At 44.4% G+C, this 15517-nt stretch overlaps 1 protein-coding gene across 6 annotated transcripts in view; it reads right to left on the bottom strand.

Annotated features, from left to right (window-relative positions):
* NASP (nuclear autoantigenic sperm protein) overlaps positions 1-15517 on the bottom strand; it is a 77184-nt gene that overhangs the window by 51888 nt on the left and 9779 nt on the right. For 5 of the 6 annotated variants that reach the window (XR_003858920.1, XM_029617979.1, XM_029617978.1 and 2 more), the window contains exons 2-6: positions 8803-8853; positions 4237-4347; positions 3715-3795; positions 3279-3376; positions 1835-2464 (exon numbers count right to left, since the gene is read on the bottom strand). Coding sequence is in view for 5 of the 6 variants with exons in the window: in XM_029617979.1 (XP_029473839.1) it covers positions 1835-2464; positions 3279-3376; positions 3715-3795; positions 4237-4347; positions 8803-8853 (971 nt within the window). In the remaining variant the exon portion in view is untranslated. The remainder of the gene's footprint in view (positions 1-1834; positions 2465-3278; positions 3377-3714; positions 3796-4236; positions 4348-8802; positions 8854-15517) is intronic. The other variant, XM_029617981.1, reaches the window with a different exon arrangement.

Raw genomic sequence — 15517 nt, 5'->3', positions numbered from 1 at the left:
TCAGTTCTGTCTCCAACATTTTACCCTCTACCTGATACCACTTGCAACCCTTACCCAGAGCCTCCAGTGGGGGAGGGGGTGTTGCCCTTGTTCATGGCAAGCCAGTGGCTGGTGCTCAGTTTTCAGCAGTCCTCTTCTCCCCAGGGTTTATGAAGCTTCTGCATTTCTTTCAGATCCAGTCATTTTCACTTTCCTGTGCTGCTCCCAGCTTAAGGCTAGGTAGGAGGCAGATCCTGATTTGGAGGTGGCTTCTGAAGTTACAGAACCTGATTCTTAGGAATCTGGCCAATGACATTGTTCATGAGCTGAGGGGGACCCTCTGGAAGAGGGGGGGGGATACAATACAGAGAGATTCATGAGTAGGAACTGGCAACCACCCTGGATAAGAGGATCTTCTTTTGAAAGGTCTCAAGACAAGCGAAGGCCTTTTTTCCCCCCATGAGATGGCAAAGGCCTTTATTTCCATAGAGTGGAAGACTGCAGATGTGGGTCTAAAGGCAGGCCAAGTTATGGCCAAATTTTACCTCCTTCCAGATGAGTTACTGAAGCAATTAAAGCTTCCCAATGTGAACAAATGGTTTCTCCAGAGACAAAGAACCAAACCCCTGTTAAGGGGATTTTGGCTCTATGTTAAGGATTAAGCAGGCTTGAGGTTGTAGCCTAAGCACTGCAGGCAGTGACAGGTTTTGTGTCAAACATTCATGCTAGGGGCAACAGATTCCAATACAGGTGAGGGCCCACAGAGGCTGAGAGACTGAGGCCAGTCTTGCCTTTACTGCAGATACTCTCTATCACTGAATTACAACCTTAGCTATAGGGCTGGCAGCAATGGCAGCTCATTTAATGGTGATGTGTCCTCAGACAATATGGAGAGAGTTATCTTTCTGGGAGGAAAGGTTTCTGGATAGTTAGAGAATCACGTGAAGGCTGACTTCCTTTCATTCAAACTGCCTGAAGGTAAGCCCTAGCAGGTTGATGGAGCCCGGGAGGCTGTCCTCTTTGGGCAGGGGTCTTGAGGGTAAGATCAGGCTTCCTCTCAAGTATAAGTGTGGCTTTGGTACATCCCATGCATCGGGACAATAAGGAAAAATTTGGTTCTTAGCTAGTTTGCTTTCCTCAAGTCCTACCAGACCAGTCCAGAACACCTCCTGATTTTCAGCCTGAATAATTCCTCGCAGAGCTGAATTGGTTATAGACATTTAATGTGTTTCTTCTAAGATTCGGGCTCAGCTAGGGGCAGTTTAATTATCCTCCCTGCTCATTTACTCCCCCAATCCCAGATGGGGTTGGGGGAGCAAAAACCAACCTGGACTAGTCTGGTAGAACTCAAGGAAAGGTAACAGTATGGAGAAATTTACTAACAGGCAGCAAGCCCCAGAAACAATTGTGTGTGGACCCCAGCAGCACACAATTAGTATTGTGATCCTGAACCTGTCAAGCGTGCTACCATCAAGAGGTCCCTTACAAAAAAGAGTCACATTTGTATTCATGTGACCAGAGAAAGATGAACATAAGACACTCAGTGCCCCAAACAGGAAGGCTCCATCAGGACTGGACAGATGCCCACAAGTGCTACATAATACAAATACATTCAAGTACCTCCCATTCAGACAGTCTCAGCCAGCTACACTGCTGCTAATTCACAGAAGCTATGTTTTTAAAAGCCAAAACCATGCTCAAAGATTAGCTTAAGCAAACTAATCCTCATTGCTAAATCCTGCCTCAGTATTCCCCACCACTTCCCCCACAAAAAGGAACTGAAAATTCTGAATGGAAGATCTTGTTTACCCAGATTCATGTAAGCAATCCACATCCCTTTCATGTTCAATGTTACCTTCCTCTTCCATCTGCTCATTCTCCTCCCCTCCCTTCTCTTCTGCATTTGAAGCCATTTCCGGTTTCTCTTCATCCGCATTTGAAACACTAACTTCACCGGTGGCGCGACTGCTTTCCCCGGGAATAACTTCACCTTCAGTAGGAGATGCCTCGCTGCCATTCACTAGAGCAATGCTGCTCTCCACTTTGGTCCTTTCAATTCTCTCATGTTTAGGAGAGGGGTCTCTATCAGAAGGTGGGGCATCTGTCATGGAGATCCTTGTGTCATAAGATGTCTCTTCATTCGCTGGTATAGCTTCATCTTCCTTAGGTTTTGAGGAAGCTGCCATCCCTTGGGTGTAATCTGCAGGCTTCTCAGCTGCCTCCTCTGCAGTGTCCAGCAATTCTTTTGGCTCCGATATTTCGGCCACCACCTCTCCCTGCTCAGGCAAGTCTTCTGCTACTCTCTCTGCATTAGCTGCTAACAAAGTATCCCTTTCTTCATTATTCTGCACAGCTTCCAGCTCTCCTATATTGCTTCCTTCCTCAGCTGCTTTCTTCTCAGATTTTGTTTTAGGATCTGGAGTGATGTCTTCTGCTTCACCCATGGCATCATAAACCTGCTCTCTCAAGTCCTGCCTTTCTTCCTCTACATGGTTAAGGAACATGAAGCATAAACATTTCTTCCATTTTAGTGAAAGCACATTTTACTGAATATTAACCTCTAGCCACTAACATTTTTACAGTAATCCCTTGCCCCATGCAAGCCAAATCTGGCACCAACAAGAGCTTCAGCAACCCAAGCCCCTCCATCACATCCATTTTTCATGAGAATCTTAAAGACTTACTTAGAAACCAAGCAAAGATGCCTAGCCACATACATAACTAAACTTGCCCCGATCTAAATTGGACTATCTATAGAATGCCATTCACTGTGAAGGGTCAGAGTCCTTACCTAATCAAGCTATGTCATGCATCTTTAGAGTGAAGTGGTAATCGCAGCTCTTTAAACAGTACCTGATACCCAAGTTTAATGACTGCATTGAAACTTTAGCAGTTACACAAACCGTGATTGGCAGAAGTACATAAAATGATCCAATTGTATGCATTTCTTGAGACAGCCTGCATTTTGAGTTAGCAAGTACCAACCATTTATAAAATGATTTATACTGTGGCAGTTCACAACTAGACCACCTAAGCTTGGTAGCTCTGAAGCAAAGCGCACAACTTTAGCAATAGGCAGATGTTTTCCAAGATACTAATACATACAAGTAACTGTAGCAGAGTGGGCATAAATCTGTTCTCTTTAGACAAGTCAGTCATTAAAGATAGCTAAGAAAGCTAAGATAGCTAAGAAATGGCCAACAAGCAAAAAGGACAGTAGAAGCCTGAGGGTCAACTTAACATTCATCAGTCCATAGTCAGGTCCTTGTGGATAAATGCATGATTATGGAATCACATACCATTCAGATCTTCAGTATTCTGCAATCTGGAATCACTTTCTCCATTTTCATCCTCTGGTACACCTTCCAAAGCATTCCCCAAGACACTATTCTCCATTCTAGAAACAAGCACACGAAAACACTGCCATCATCTCAGGTCTAATTCCTTGATCAAGCCACCAAGATAAAACAATCTTACTTTAAAGTTTATATAGCATTTTTATAAAAGCCAAGCTAAAATTAACACTGAAGGCTATTCTATACTCAGTTTGTGTGGAGTCATGAGGCTACTGCAGAAGACAGTCAAAACAATGTTCTCTACCAGCTTCAGAACAGGATTACCAAGGACTTGTGGTGAGAATGCCACAGAACAGCGAGATTTAACACATAACAGAAGGTATACAGCTTAGCCTTTCCCAAGAGATTCATTCTGGCTGTGCAGAAACTTGATTCATACCTTGCTAGTTCCAGAAGCGATTTACCATACAGAAAGAAGGCCTCCCCACATTCGTCAGCTGTTTCACCATATTTTTTTCCACTGCAGAAGACAAGCAGTTAGAATCTTGAAAAACCCTTAGGGCATCTTCACTATAACCTAAGTCACCTTCCTTCAACCATTTATTACTTCTACTCTGTAGTAATAGAACAAGGTAGGACAAACTGGAATGAGCTGCTTGCTAACAATCATATAGTACTAGTCACCAAGGAGAAACAAGTAGAGGTTTCAGTATTAAAAGCTGATGTTAGGGGTAAGAATATTAGGTGAAGCTCATGTGATAAGCTTGCCATCTAAATGGCATTCTTGAAAACTGAACATGGGTCTATTTTTTTTTTAACCTGTATAAATCTAGGCTGCCAATGGAGTAATCATATGGACATTTAACAGACATTAAGCAGCACAAGTAATCAACTAGCTAGTTTGGGTCTCACCAACTAAGTTGGTTAGCAAGATCAGACAGCAATAGGCACCACTACTTACAGAAGGCTGCTGGCTTCCTGGAAGGCATTAATAGCAGCTGGAATGTCTCCCATTACCAGGTGTCTATTCCCCAAGCCCAGCAGTTTTTTGGCTTCTCCATCCACATCCACACTGTAGACCAAAAAACAACAGGGAAGGAAACACTTAAGTCATCACATGACAACTGCAAACCAATGAAGCATTTAAAGTAAAGAGGCTAGCCTGGTGGCAAGTACCATGCACTCGTGTTGAGGACCTGAAACTGGGATAAAAAACAGGTCTTCCGCCCTCTCCCCAGGCTCATAAAAAATATTGGAGGGCATATTCATAGCCCAGTGCAATGGCAATACCTAGCAGCTAGACCTGGGGAATATTAGCCAGATTCTGGGGCAGGGGGCTGGTGCTATGGTTTGTAGTCCCTGCAGTTTCTAGGTTGGGAAGAGGCAACCCTCAGTAGTTGTGAAAGATCATGGTACCATAGCCCACTAGAGGCTGGTTCTGAATTAGCAAGAACTGCTGAACCAAAAAAGGCAAAGTAGCACAGTCCCCACTCTTAGGGACACTGAATTCACTTATTAGATACACCTTGTCTCAACTCAGCACTTGACTGGAACAATGCATTTGAAAGTACACTGGTCTTCAGGGCTGATTTAAGAAAAGAGGAAGGTGTGCGCTCAAGTAAGAGCCCAAGACTTGCCATACTGAGTGAGACCAAAGGTGTCCATCCAGTCCAGTAGCCTGCTTCCAATCACCAATCCAGGTCACAAGCATCGGCTACAGATTCCATGCTGCTTCTCCTAGGCATAAGCAGTGCATTTCCTCCCCAAGACCAGCTATTAATAGATCATGGACATTTCTTCCAGAAACTTGTCCAAACCTTTAATGCAGCTAAACTAGTAGCTTTCACCACATCCTCTGGCAAAGTTACAGAGCTTAATTCTGCATTGAGTAAAATGGTTTTAAATGTACTACTTAGTAATTTCTTTGTCTCCTAGTCTATTTTTTGAAAGAGTAAACAGATGTGTTGTGTTTCTCTGCTCATTTTATAGACCTCTATTATATCTCCCCTCCAAGCTGAAGAGTGAACTTCTTCAGCCTCTCCTGGGGGGGGGGGGGGGGGGGGCAGGAACTTGTTCCATCTTATTTTAGTTACCCTTCTCTGTACCATTTCTAATTCTGCTATAATCAGTGTTGCAAACAATACTTAAACAATGTGGCCACACCATTTGATAGAGCAATAGAGGCAACATAGGAAAAACTGGTTCTTACCTGCTAATTTTTGTTCTTGAAGTACCAAAATCAGTCCAGACAAGAAGGTTTTGCATCTCTACTAGTAGATGCAGGCAAAGAACAAGAATTTTGAGGCACTGCTACATAACCAAAAGTTCCACCTACAGGCCTGCAGTATTTACCTGTACCCAAGCCAAACTAGAGTGACCCCCCCAAACTCAACTATCCCCCGTCTCCCAGGGCAAACATGAAACAGGGTTCAAGCCCCTCTGAACTGAAGCCCAGCAGACCAAGGAACCAGCCAAACCTGGTCAACCTATAGGCTCTGAAACCATACACACTGAATTGCTCATCAGATCTTGCTAATCATAAGCAGTGCAGTCTTTTGCACACAATGGGCTGGGACTCTGGACTGATCTGTGGTACTTCAGGGTGGTGGATGCCCTTCCAGAGGAGGTAAAGACAAACAGTAAAGAGTATCCCATGTCCCTTTGAAAACACTGGACCCCTTAAGGCTGGAGAATGGAAATAAAGAAAATACATGGGGTAGCTTGCTGGTGTGGCAGTTAACCTATAAGCCTTTTTGCTGTTGATGCAACTCCATCATTGCTTTCTGCTTCAATAGCAGGGGAAAAAGAGGAAAAGGGGAATTAGATTAAGACAGCAACCAATAAGGATCGTCTCAGTTTACAAAGAAAACAGTGCAAATAGAATGTAGCATTACAGATACAAGCATCATATCAGTTAAACATTGCAATTATGTGAGGCACACTGATTTCTTATAAGTATAGTATAAGTAGAAAGTATTGAAGTCAAACAACTTAACTATGTACAACTCAGTTTACCAGGATTACATTGAGCTTATGAGGTATAAACGTTCAAAGGAGCTGCTGGCAGGGGATTAAATAAGAGTTAAAATAAAGGGGAGAGGAGATTAGGTTCAAGAGTATACAACAGGGCAGGAGAAAAAAGCTAGTTAAATACTCGACGGTTGGGAGGTGGACGCGTAAGAACGTGCAAGAGTAACAAAATGGCGGATAATCAAAGAAGGGGGAGTTGATTAGAATGGAGATGGATTTGGAGGGGGGGGGAAGGGTGGGTGGTGTTAGTCGAAGGCTAGTTTAAAGAGCCATGTTTTTAAATTACCTTATGCGAAGGTAGAGACGTGGGTTCAGCTGGCACGTCAAATATTTTGAGTAATCCTAAGGTCTCTGCCCTTGGATCAGGTGTCTTGAATCTCAAGGTGCAACATTGATCCTACCTCCTCCAGAAGTTTCAGGTAGGATAAATCCTCTGGTGGCAAGTATGGCTCAGGGGATCCTCCGGAGGATCTGATGGAAATCCAGTGGATGACTACGGGGACAGTGGGGGGAATTAGGTTCTGTAATGTTAGAGACTCATGTTCAGGTGGTCGTTGGATTGACCGTGGAGGAGCTGGCTCTCTTGGAGGCATTGTAGTCACTTCTCCTGGGGAGGAGGGTGTGGAACAATGTTGTGGTTCACTTCCAGTTGGGGAAGTAGGTAATGCAAACAAACATCGATTGCATGACCTCGAAGAAGTCAGACGGTGCTGATAAAAGTTGAGTGAATGCTTTGTTTGTCAGCATTTGTGGTTTGAAGGCAGTATTCATGCACGAAGTGGGATAGCTTCTATCCTCTCAGTATGTTGCGAGTGCAACTCATGGTCTACGCTTTCCCTTTTCTTCTTATGCTGAGGTTCCTGTGAAATGTTGTCACTTACGACATGTCTGGAAGTGGATGAAACATCCGAACCTACCCTTATAGAATATGATGACCTTTAAGAAGAGTGATGTGATCTGCACATACTCCTGAGAGTATTGGATTACTGGGGAAGTGGTGTCTCCCTGGTGGTGATTTTTCTTGATGAATCCTTGTCAGGTTGCTCAATGTGGTTGACACAGGAGTTGGTTTCTCCTGGGAAGCAAACAGTGTTTTCCTTGATTGTGGGTTCTTTAATGGTGTCTCACCCTTCTGCTTGTTTATGCGATCCCAACACTCCATGAGTCGCTGTTTATGTTTTTTGCGCCGATCCCGATGCATGCACAGAGGTCGAAGCAACATGCACTGATTCCAACACTTCATGCATCGATCTGGAATCTGACTGCGCCAACTCAGACTCTAGACATTGATCCCAGCGCTGCTTGTATTTAGGTGCGTTTCAGCTTTGTTGTGTCATGTGATTTTTTTGCAATGGCTTCCTCCCCCGTCTTTGACAGTTTTTGTCCCGAGAGGAGCATCTGACGTGGTTGATGCTGGCAGGCTGTCTGTACCCCGAGGCATGGATGGGTCCCTATGCCTTTGAGGCCTTTGCTTGCTGGCCTTTCACGTTTGTGGCAGACAACCTCCAATCCTGGAGGTGTGGAGCTCTATGGATGCTGACCTCCTTACTGTCAGGGCTTTTTCTTTCGATGGCCCCAGAGAGGAGTGGGCCTCCGATGGAGGGCTGTAGGAGCCCTCTGCCATTTTTAATTGTTGGATCTTCTGAGCTTGCTGCTGCTGAGCTCTCGGTGACATCCAGCCACAGTGTGGGCATGAGGCAGGAACATGTTGAGGCCCCAAACACTGATGACATGATCTTTCCACACGAACATTTCTTAAAGCCCGAAGGCCTTGGATTTGACATTTTTCAATGATGCCGAGGAGAAACTAAGCCCTGCATGTGCTCCCATGCACAGAAAAAACAGACTGAGGAGAATCTGTTCTGCGCAGGAAGGCATGCACAGCTGCAGAGCAAACCTCTGCCTCCTGGGCCCTAATGGACAGTTCCCATGACAGCATGGCTAATTCAGCCCTGCTATCAACAGGAAAACATGTTTATAGCAGGCAGTCAATGAACTTCATGCAGTACTGGGGAATCTGGTCTTGGGGTTTTACCAACCAGGCAGGCAGCCAGTAGCAGCAAGCAGAAAGTCTCCACTCTGACAGGTCCCAGACTCATGGTATGACAATGCCTGCTCCAGGACTGGTGTAAATTTGCCACATTAACAAGGGTGCCTTAGCCACGTGGTGATTTCTGCATCAGGGGCAGGCAATAGCTAAGCCTCATCTACATAGCCAATAGTGCCCATCATGTTTAAATGCTATGTTAAGAGTTTGAAGATGTGTTTTGGATGTGCTAATCCCCTTATTGCAACAGAGATTAGGCTAACATCCAAAACACACATCCAATTGCTCATTAAGCTGTGCGCTAGGCTGAGTACACGTATTGCATCGGTCCCAAAATCTCTAGTTAAGTTTTGCTGAAGCATCTTCATTACACCTTAAAACAAAGGCAAGACATTTGACAGTAAGTATTAAGACTGCAGAGATAACACTCACTCTTAACTCATTACTTGCCTGTCAGTTTGATCAGTGGATGTTGATGGAGCAGCAGCCTCATCTTCCATTCTGCAATTATAACCAAAAGAATGCACAAATACTAAGAGCATGTATTATACCTTATTTCTGAAGACCTGAAATAATTCTAACCTGTTCACCCCCTCCTGCTATTCTATATACAAGATATACTTTAAATCATGTTCATCTGTCATTACCATTTTAAACCTACCTACAAAATATCCTATTTACCACACCTAATCAAGAACTGCCTTCATCATCCAGACTCTACATGTCTATCTTAGAGGTGGATGCCTCCACATTGGGTGTTGGGGCTGTGCTAAGTCATTCAGCTAAGGGAGTCCTCCACCCCTGCTAGTTCTAAAAAAAAAAAAAAAAAGTTTTGCCTGCAGAGTGCAACTACAGCATCAGCAATTGGGAACTCCTTGCCAAACTAGCACTGGAAGAATGGTCTCATTTGCTTGAAGGCACCCAACACTATCAGCATATGCACACACACAACAAAAATCTTGTACTCCATAATGCCCAACTAAAATACAAGGCAAGCTAGTTGGTCTCTGTTCTTTGCATGCTTTGATTTTGACTTAAAATGTTGTCCAGCTCTCAAAAACCTACAAGCAGATGCCCTCATGCTTCCTCCAGACAGGGTACCCAAAGCCTCCTATACATCAATCCAGCCAGGATCCTATTAGCTGCCTTCATGACCAAGGAAGATGGTAGTCTATCCAACTCAGTGATACGTTTTTGAAATGGTCCCACAACTCCCATGTTGCAGGTCACCCTGGATGGCCTAAACCCATACAATGCTTCAATTCTATTGGTGGCCTCAAACGAAGCAAGATGTTAAAGCAGGAAAAATCATGGAAACTATTATAAGGAATAAAATCAGACATGATTTAATGGGACACAGCCAGCATGGATTTATCCAAGGGAAGTCTTGCCTCACAAATCTGCTATATATATTTTTTTTTAAAGTGTGAACAAACCTGTGGATAATGGTTAACTGGATTTTCAGAAAGTGTTTGACAGTCCCCCATGAGAGGTTTCTAAGAAAACTAAGAAGTCATGGAATAGGAGAGGTCCTTTGTGGATTGCAAACTGGTTAAAAGACAGGAAACAGTAGGATTAATTGGTCTGTTTTCACAGTGGAAAAGGGTAAACAGTGGAGTGCCTCAGGGCTCTGTACTTGGACCAGTGCTTTAATATATTTATAAATGATCTGGAAAGAGGTACGATGAGTGATCAAGTCTTCAAACAATTATTCAGAGAAAGTAAATCACAAGCAGATTGTGATAAATTGCAACAGGTCCTTTTGAGCCTGGAAGACTGAGCGCCCATATGGTAAATGAAATTTAATGTGGTCAAGTGCAAGGAGATGCATATAGGGAAAAATAACCCATAGCTACATGTTAGGTTCCATTTTAGGAGAAGCCACCCAGGAAAGATTATGGGTGACAGCTGATATTACATTGAATTTATTGGCTAAATGTGCTATGGCAGTCAAAAAAAAGCAAATGACATTAGGCATTAGGAAGGGAATAGCAAATAAAACTGAGGATGACATAATGCCTATTGCTCAATGGTTAGATAGCACCTTAGACTGTGGGCAATTCTAGTCACCACATCTTCAAAGAAAAAAAAAAGGTTTCAATGGAGAAAGTACAGAGAAGGGCAACCAAAATGATAAAGGGAATGGAACAGCTCCCCTATGAGGAAAGGCTAAAGAGGTTAGGGCTATTCAGTGTGAAGAGATATGATACAGTTATACAATGTCATAAAGGACTTGAATAGGTAAATGTGAAATGGTTATTTACTCCCAAATAAATGGACTAGGGAGACCTCCATGAAGTTAGCAAGTAGCATATTTAAAACAAATCTTAGAAAATTCACACTCAATGCATAATTAAGAACATAACATGCTATACTGGGTCAGACCAAGGGTCCATCAAGCCCAGCATCCCGTTTCCAAGAGGCCAAACCAGGCCACAAGAACCTGGCAATTACCCAGACACTAAGAAGATCCCATGCTACTGATGCAATTAATAGCAGTGGCTATTCCCTAAGTAAACTTGATTAATAGCAGTTAATGGACTTCTCCTCCAAGAACTTATCCAAACCTTTTTTGAACCCAGCTACACTAACTGCACTAACCACATCCTCTGGCAACAAATTCCAGGGCTTAATTGTACATTGAGTGAAAAAATTCTCTGATTAGTCTTAAATGTGCTACTTGCTAACTTCATGGAATGCCCCCTAGTCCTATTATCTGAAAGTGTAAATAACCAATTCACATCTATTGTTCAAGACCTATCATATCCCCTCCCCCCAGCCGTCTCTTCTCCAAGCTGAACTTCCTTTACTTTAGGAAAGTCAGATGAATCCAGAACAAGTGGGTTATGCATGCCTACCAGTAGATAGAGACTGAACAAGCTGACGTCACCGTACATATACCCCTTCAGTGACCTCAGCCCACCAGTATTCTCTTCAAAAGCAACTGTGGACAGACTAGTCAAAAATCTTGATTAAAAAGAAACCACCATGTCAATACTGAGCTCCGATAATAACACTGGTCTAGGGACTGGTGTAACACTACTAAACCCTGTAACATGTAGGCACACAGGAGGAACATACAACTACATGGCAGCCAAGAGGGAAGCTGATTCATCCAACTGTCCTAAAGAAAAGGAAATTCAGGTAAGTAGTAATTTCTCATTTCTTGGCATCCAATCAGATAAATCCAAAACAAGATGTTCCCAAGCTACCCCCAAATAGGGTGGAGGCTGCCCATGGTCCAGACAAAACTGCACCCTCCTGGGCCTGAACATCCAGACAATCATACCTGGAAAAGGTGTTTAAGGAGGACCACAACACAACCCAGCAAATGTTGACAGGAGACAATTTCACTTGTGCCCATGACACTGCCTGAGCCTGAACCTGACTAAGCAATGGCTTCCCAACATCCATTAAGCAGTCATGACTACCTCCTTAATCCAGCGAGTTATAGTAGCCTCTGAAGCTGGCCCTCCCTGTTTAGTACCACCACGAAGGACAGACTTCTGCAAAGGTTCAGTAGCCTCCAGATACCTGACAATGTGATGTTTGACATCCAAGGGTCGCAACAGACCATACTCCTCTGCATCTTTCTTTATCCAGAGACAGCTGGGAGATTGCCTGATTCAAGTGAAACCCAGTGACCACCTGCAATAAAAAAAGGAACAGTACACAGCTGTACCACCCCTGAGGTCACCTGGAGAAACGACTTCCAGCAAAACAAAGCCTGCAGCTCGGAAACCCTACATACTGAATAAATTGCCACAACACCATTTTCAAAATCAACAACTGCAAGGACAAAGTACGTAGTGGTCTAAATGTAGGACTTGCCAAAAATTCCAGGACCAAATTAAGACTCATGGACACCAGAAACTGTAAAGGACGAAGAGGTTTCACTCCTTTCAGTTGGTCATGACCTACTTCACTGAACAATTGATTGTCTTTAATGATTTATTGTAACTGAACCTTTTGTGGCACCTGTTAGAATGTAGTATAGTGCGCATCCACCTACATTACTTTATGTGCCTACATGTAAACCGTAGCAATGGTAAATAACTTAGTGACTGTATAGAAAAGAATTTAAAATAAAAAAATAAGCTGCACATCAGGATGAGCTGACAAGGATCCACCATTTACCTGACCCCCTAAAACAGGCGAGGGCTGCTACTTTTATCTAAGCAATTAAAAGTCAAGCCTTCCTGCAAAAATTCTGGAATAAGCAGAATCTTGACCAAGGAAAGAAGAGCACCTCAATCACTTGTCAAACTTGCACAGAGGCCAAGGTAGCGGAGAACTTTCTAGCTCTTACCAAGGTGGAAGTCACTGTGGCATTTACCTACTTTTCAGTAGGGCTATACCATAAGACAAAACTAAGTCGGATCTATGTGAAGGATAGGTTCCTGCTGCAACAGGTTCCCCGTGTGCTGGAAGTCGAAGTGGCAAATCTACCAGGAGCCTCCACAGATCTGCATATGGTCTCCTAGGCCAATCTGGAGTGACCAAGAGCAACCACAACCTGTGGTGTTCAATCCTGCAAATCAATCTGCCCAATATGGGCCACAGAGAAGGCATACAGCAACTTGTCTTCCAGCCACTCCTGCACTAGGACATCAATCCCTGATGACTTTGGATCCCTTCTGCAGCTACAGCTAAAGAATAGATGAACTTTTGCATTGCAGTCACCAACAGGTCCAGGAACAGGAGAACCCAACGATCCCGAATCAACTGAAACTCCTTGACTTACAAAGCCCACTCTCCTGGGTCCAGACTCAAAGTCTGCTCTGACATTGTCTTTGCCTGCAATGTGAGGGTGAGATCTGGAGATGCACCTCTACCCATTCCATAAGTTGATCTATTTCCAGTGACACCTGCTGGCTCTTGGCACCTCCCTGCCAACTGATGTAAGCCACGGTCGTATTGACAGACATTTTGACTGACCAACCTTGCAGTCAGTCACCAAACTGCAAACATGCCAATAAGGTGGCCCTGGTTTCCAGCCAATTGACGTTCCAGAGAGACTCTTCTGCACTCCAAAGCTCTTGTGCCATCAGCTCCTGAACCTCAGAGACTCATCTGTTGTCAGCACTAGCCAGTCCAGTGGGGACAGGGAGACTCCCTTCCTTAGATGATCCACCTGCAGCCCCCACTGCAGTTGGGAGGAAGCCTCCATCTGCAGCTAGAGCCAAATCTAATAGTCCTGAAACCACAGATCCCACTGAGAAAGCAGGGAGCGCTGAAGAGGATGCATATGCACCCTCATACATGGCACCTGCCATTAAGCCAAGGACCTGCAGGTAAAGCCACACGGTTGGGTGTAGTGTTCAGGTGAACTTTAGCTAGCAACTTCAGAATTAGAGTTTCAGGTAGGAATACCTTGCCCTGTTGTGTTGAACCAAATCCCCAGGTATTTCAATGACTGAGTAGGCTGAATGCTGGTCTTGACTAAGTTCACCACCCAGCCAAGCTCCTGCAGCAGGGAAGTTACTTTGAGAGTTACCAGGTGGCTCTGTTCCAGCGACTTGGTGTGAATCAGCCAGTCATCCAAATATGGGTGCATCAGAATTATATCCTCTCAACGCAACTATCACCATTACCTTGAAAAAGGTCCGGGGAGCAGTGGCCAGAAAGGGTAGTGCCCAAAACTGAAGGTGGCATCCCTAAAAACTGCAGAAGTGCTGATGCTCTAGTTCAGGGGTGGGCACTTCCGGTCCTCGAGGGCCACAAACCAGTCTGGTTTTCAGGATATCCCTAATGAATATGCATGAGAGATTTGCATGCACTCTGCCTCAGTTGTATGCAAATCTATGTCATGCATATTCATTAGGGATATCCTGAAAACCAGACTGGTTTGTGGCCCTTGAGGACCGGAAGTGCCCACCCCTGCTCTAGTTGGATGGGAATATGAAGATATGCCTCAGAGATCCAAGGAGGTCAAGAATTCAACTGCACAGCCATTACTGAGCACAGTGTTTCCAAGTGAAAATACTTCACTCGCAAATGACTGTTTACACCTTTGAGGTCCAGGATGGGATGAAAGGAGACCTCCTTTGGCACAATGAAATAAATTGATTATTGCCCTGTATTTTTGAGATGTTAGCACTGGGACCACAGCCCTCATACTGAGGAACCTTGTCTATGTAACCACCACCTTTCTTCTGCAGAATGAGGCAGGAAGATACCATGAACACGTCCTGCGGCATACTGCAATACTCCACACAGCTGTCTCATATCACCTCCAGGACCCACTGAGCCCATGTGATCTCAATACACTTCTGATAAAATAGAGAGACAACCCCCCTATCTGCTGTTCCTGGAGGAGAGTCAGCAAACCTTCATTGGGAGGGTCCACCACCCAAGCCTGTGCCTCATCTGGGCTGTCAGGATGAAAGGATTGAGACCTCTGAAAGGTCACTCCTCTATAGGACCAAGAAACGCCAGGATCCTCTAGCATGACCTCTCATAAGGGAGTGCTGTGCCCATCTCAACTTCTGGCAAACAAGGAACCAGAGATTTGCCCCACTTTGCCCCAGTTTCTCCAACTCTCTGCCAAACGGCAATTTGGAGAGTTTAGCCTTGGAGGCTGCATTGGCTGACCAATTCCTCAACTATAACTGGCCAACTGAAGTGAATGATTATGAGTGAACAACCAAAGGACCAATTCCAAAGTGGAACCCATAGACCCAAGAACCTGCAAATAATCCCAGACCCAGGGAACCACCCTGCTTAGCAATCTGCAAATCTGTCCCTGGATCTTGACAATCCACTCCTTGGTAAGAAACTCAAGCCCGGTATTGAAGCATGCTCCCAGAAATTCCAGAACTTGAAATGGCTTCAGCTTTGTGCAAATTCACAATCCAGCCCAGGGACCGTAAGTGCTACAGCACTATTGCCACCATCCGATGACAAAGATCCTCTGACTTTGCATGAATCAACCAGTTGTCCAAATACGGGAGGACCAGGACACCCTCCTGCTGAAGAGCTGCAGTCACTACGACCACCTTTGTTAAGGTCCTTGGTGCTATTACCAACCCAAAAGGTAGGGTCAAAACTGATCTCAGAGTATCATGAACCCTAGAAACCTTTGATGGTCCGGTCGAATTGTAATGTAGCGATATGTCTCAGTCAAATCTAGAGAAGCCAAAAACTCCTTTATGCACTGCAGCGA

Source organism: Rhinatrema bivittatum, chromosome 10, assembly GCF_901001135.1.
Source record: "Rhinatrema bivittatum chromosome 10, aRhiBiv1.1, whole genome shotgun sequence".
NCBI lineage: Eukaryota > Metazoa > Chordata > Amphibia > Gymnophiona > Rhinatrematidae > Rhinatrema > Rhinatrema bivittatum.
Note: the sequence above shows the minus strand (reverse complement) of the source record. Positions and strands in the feature narration are given on the sequence as shown.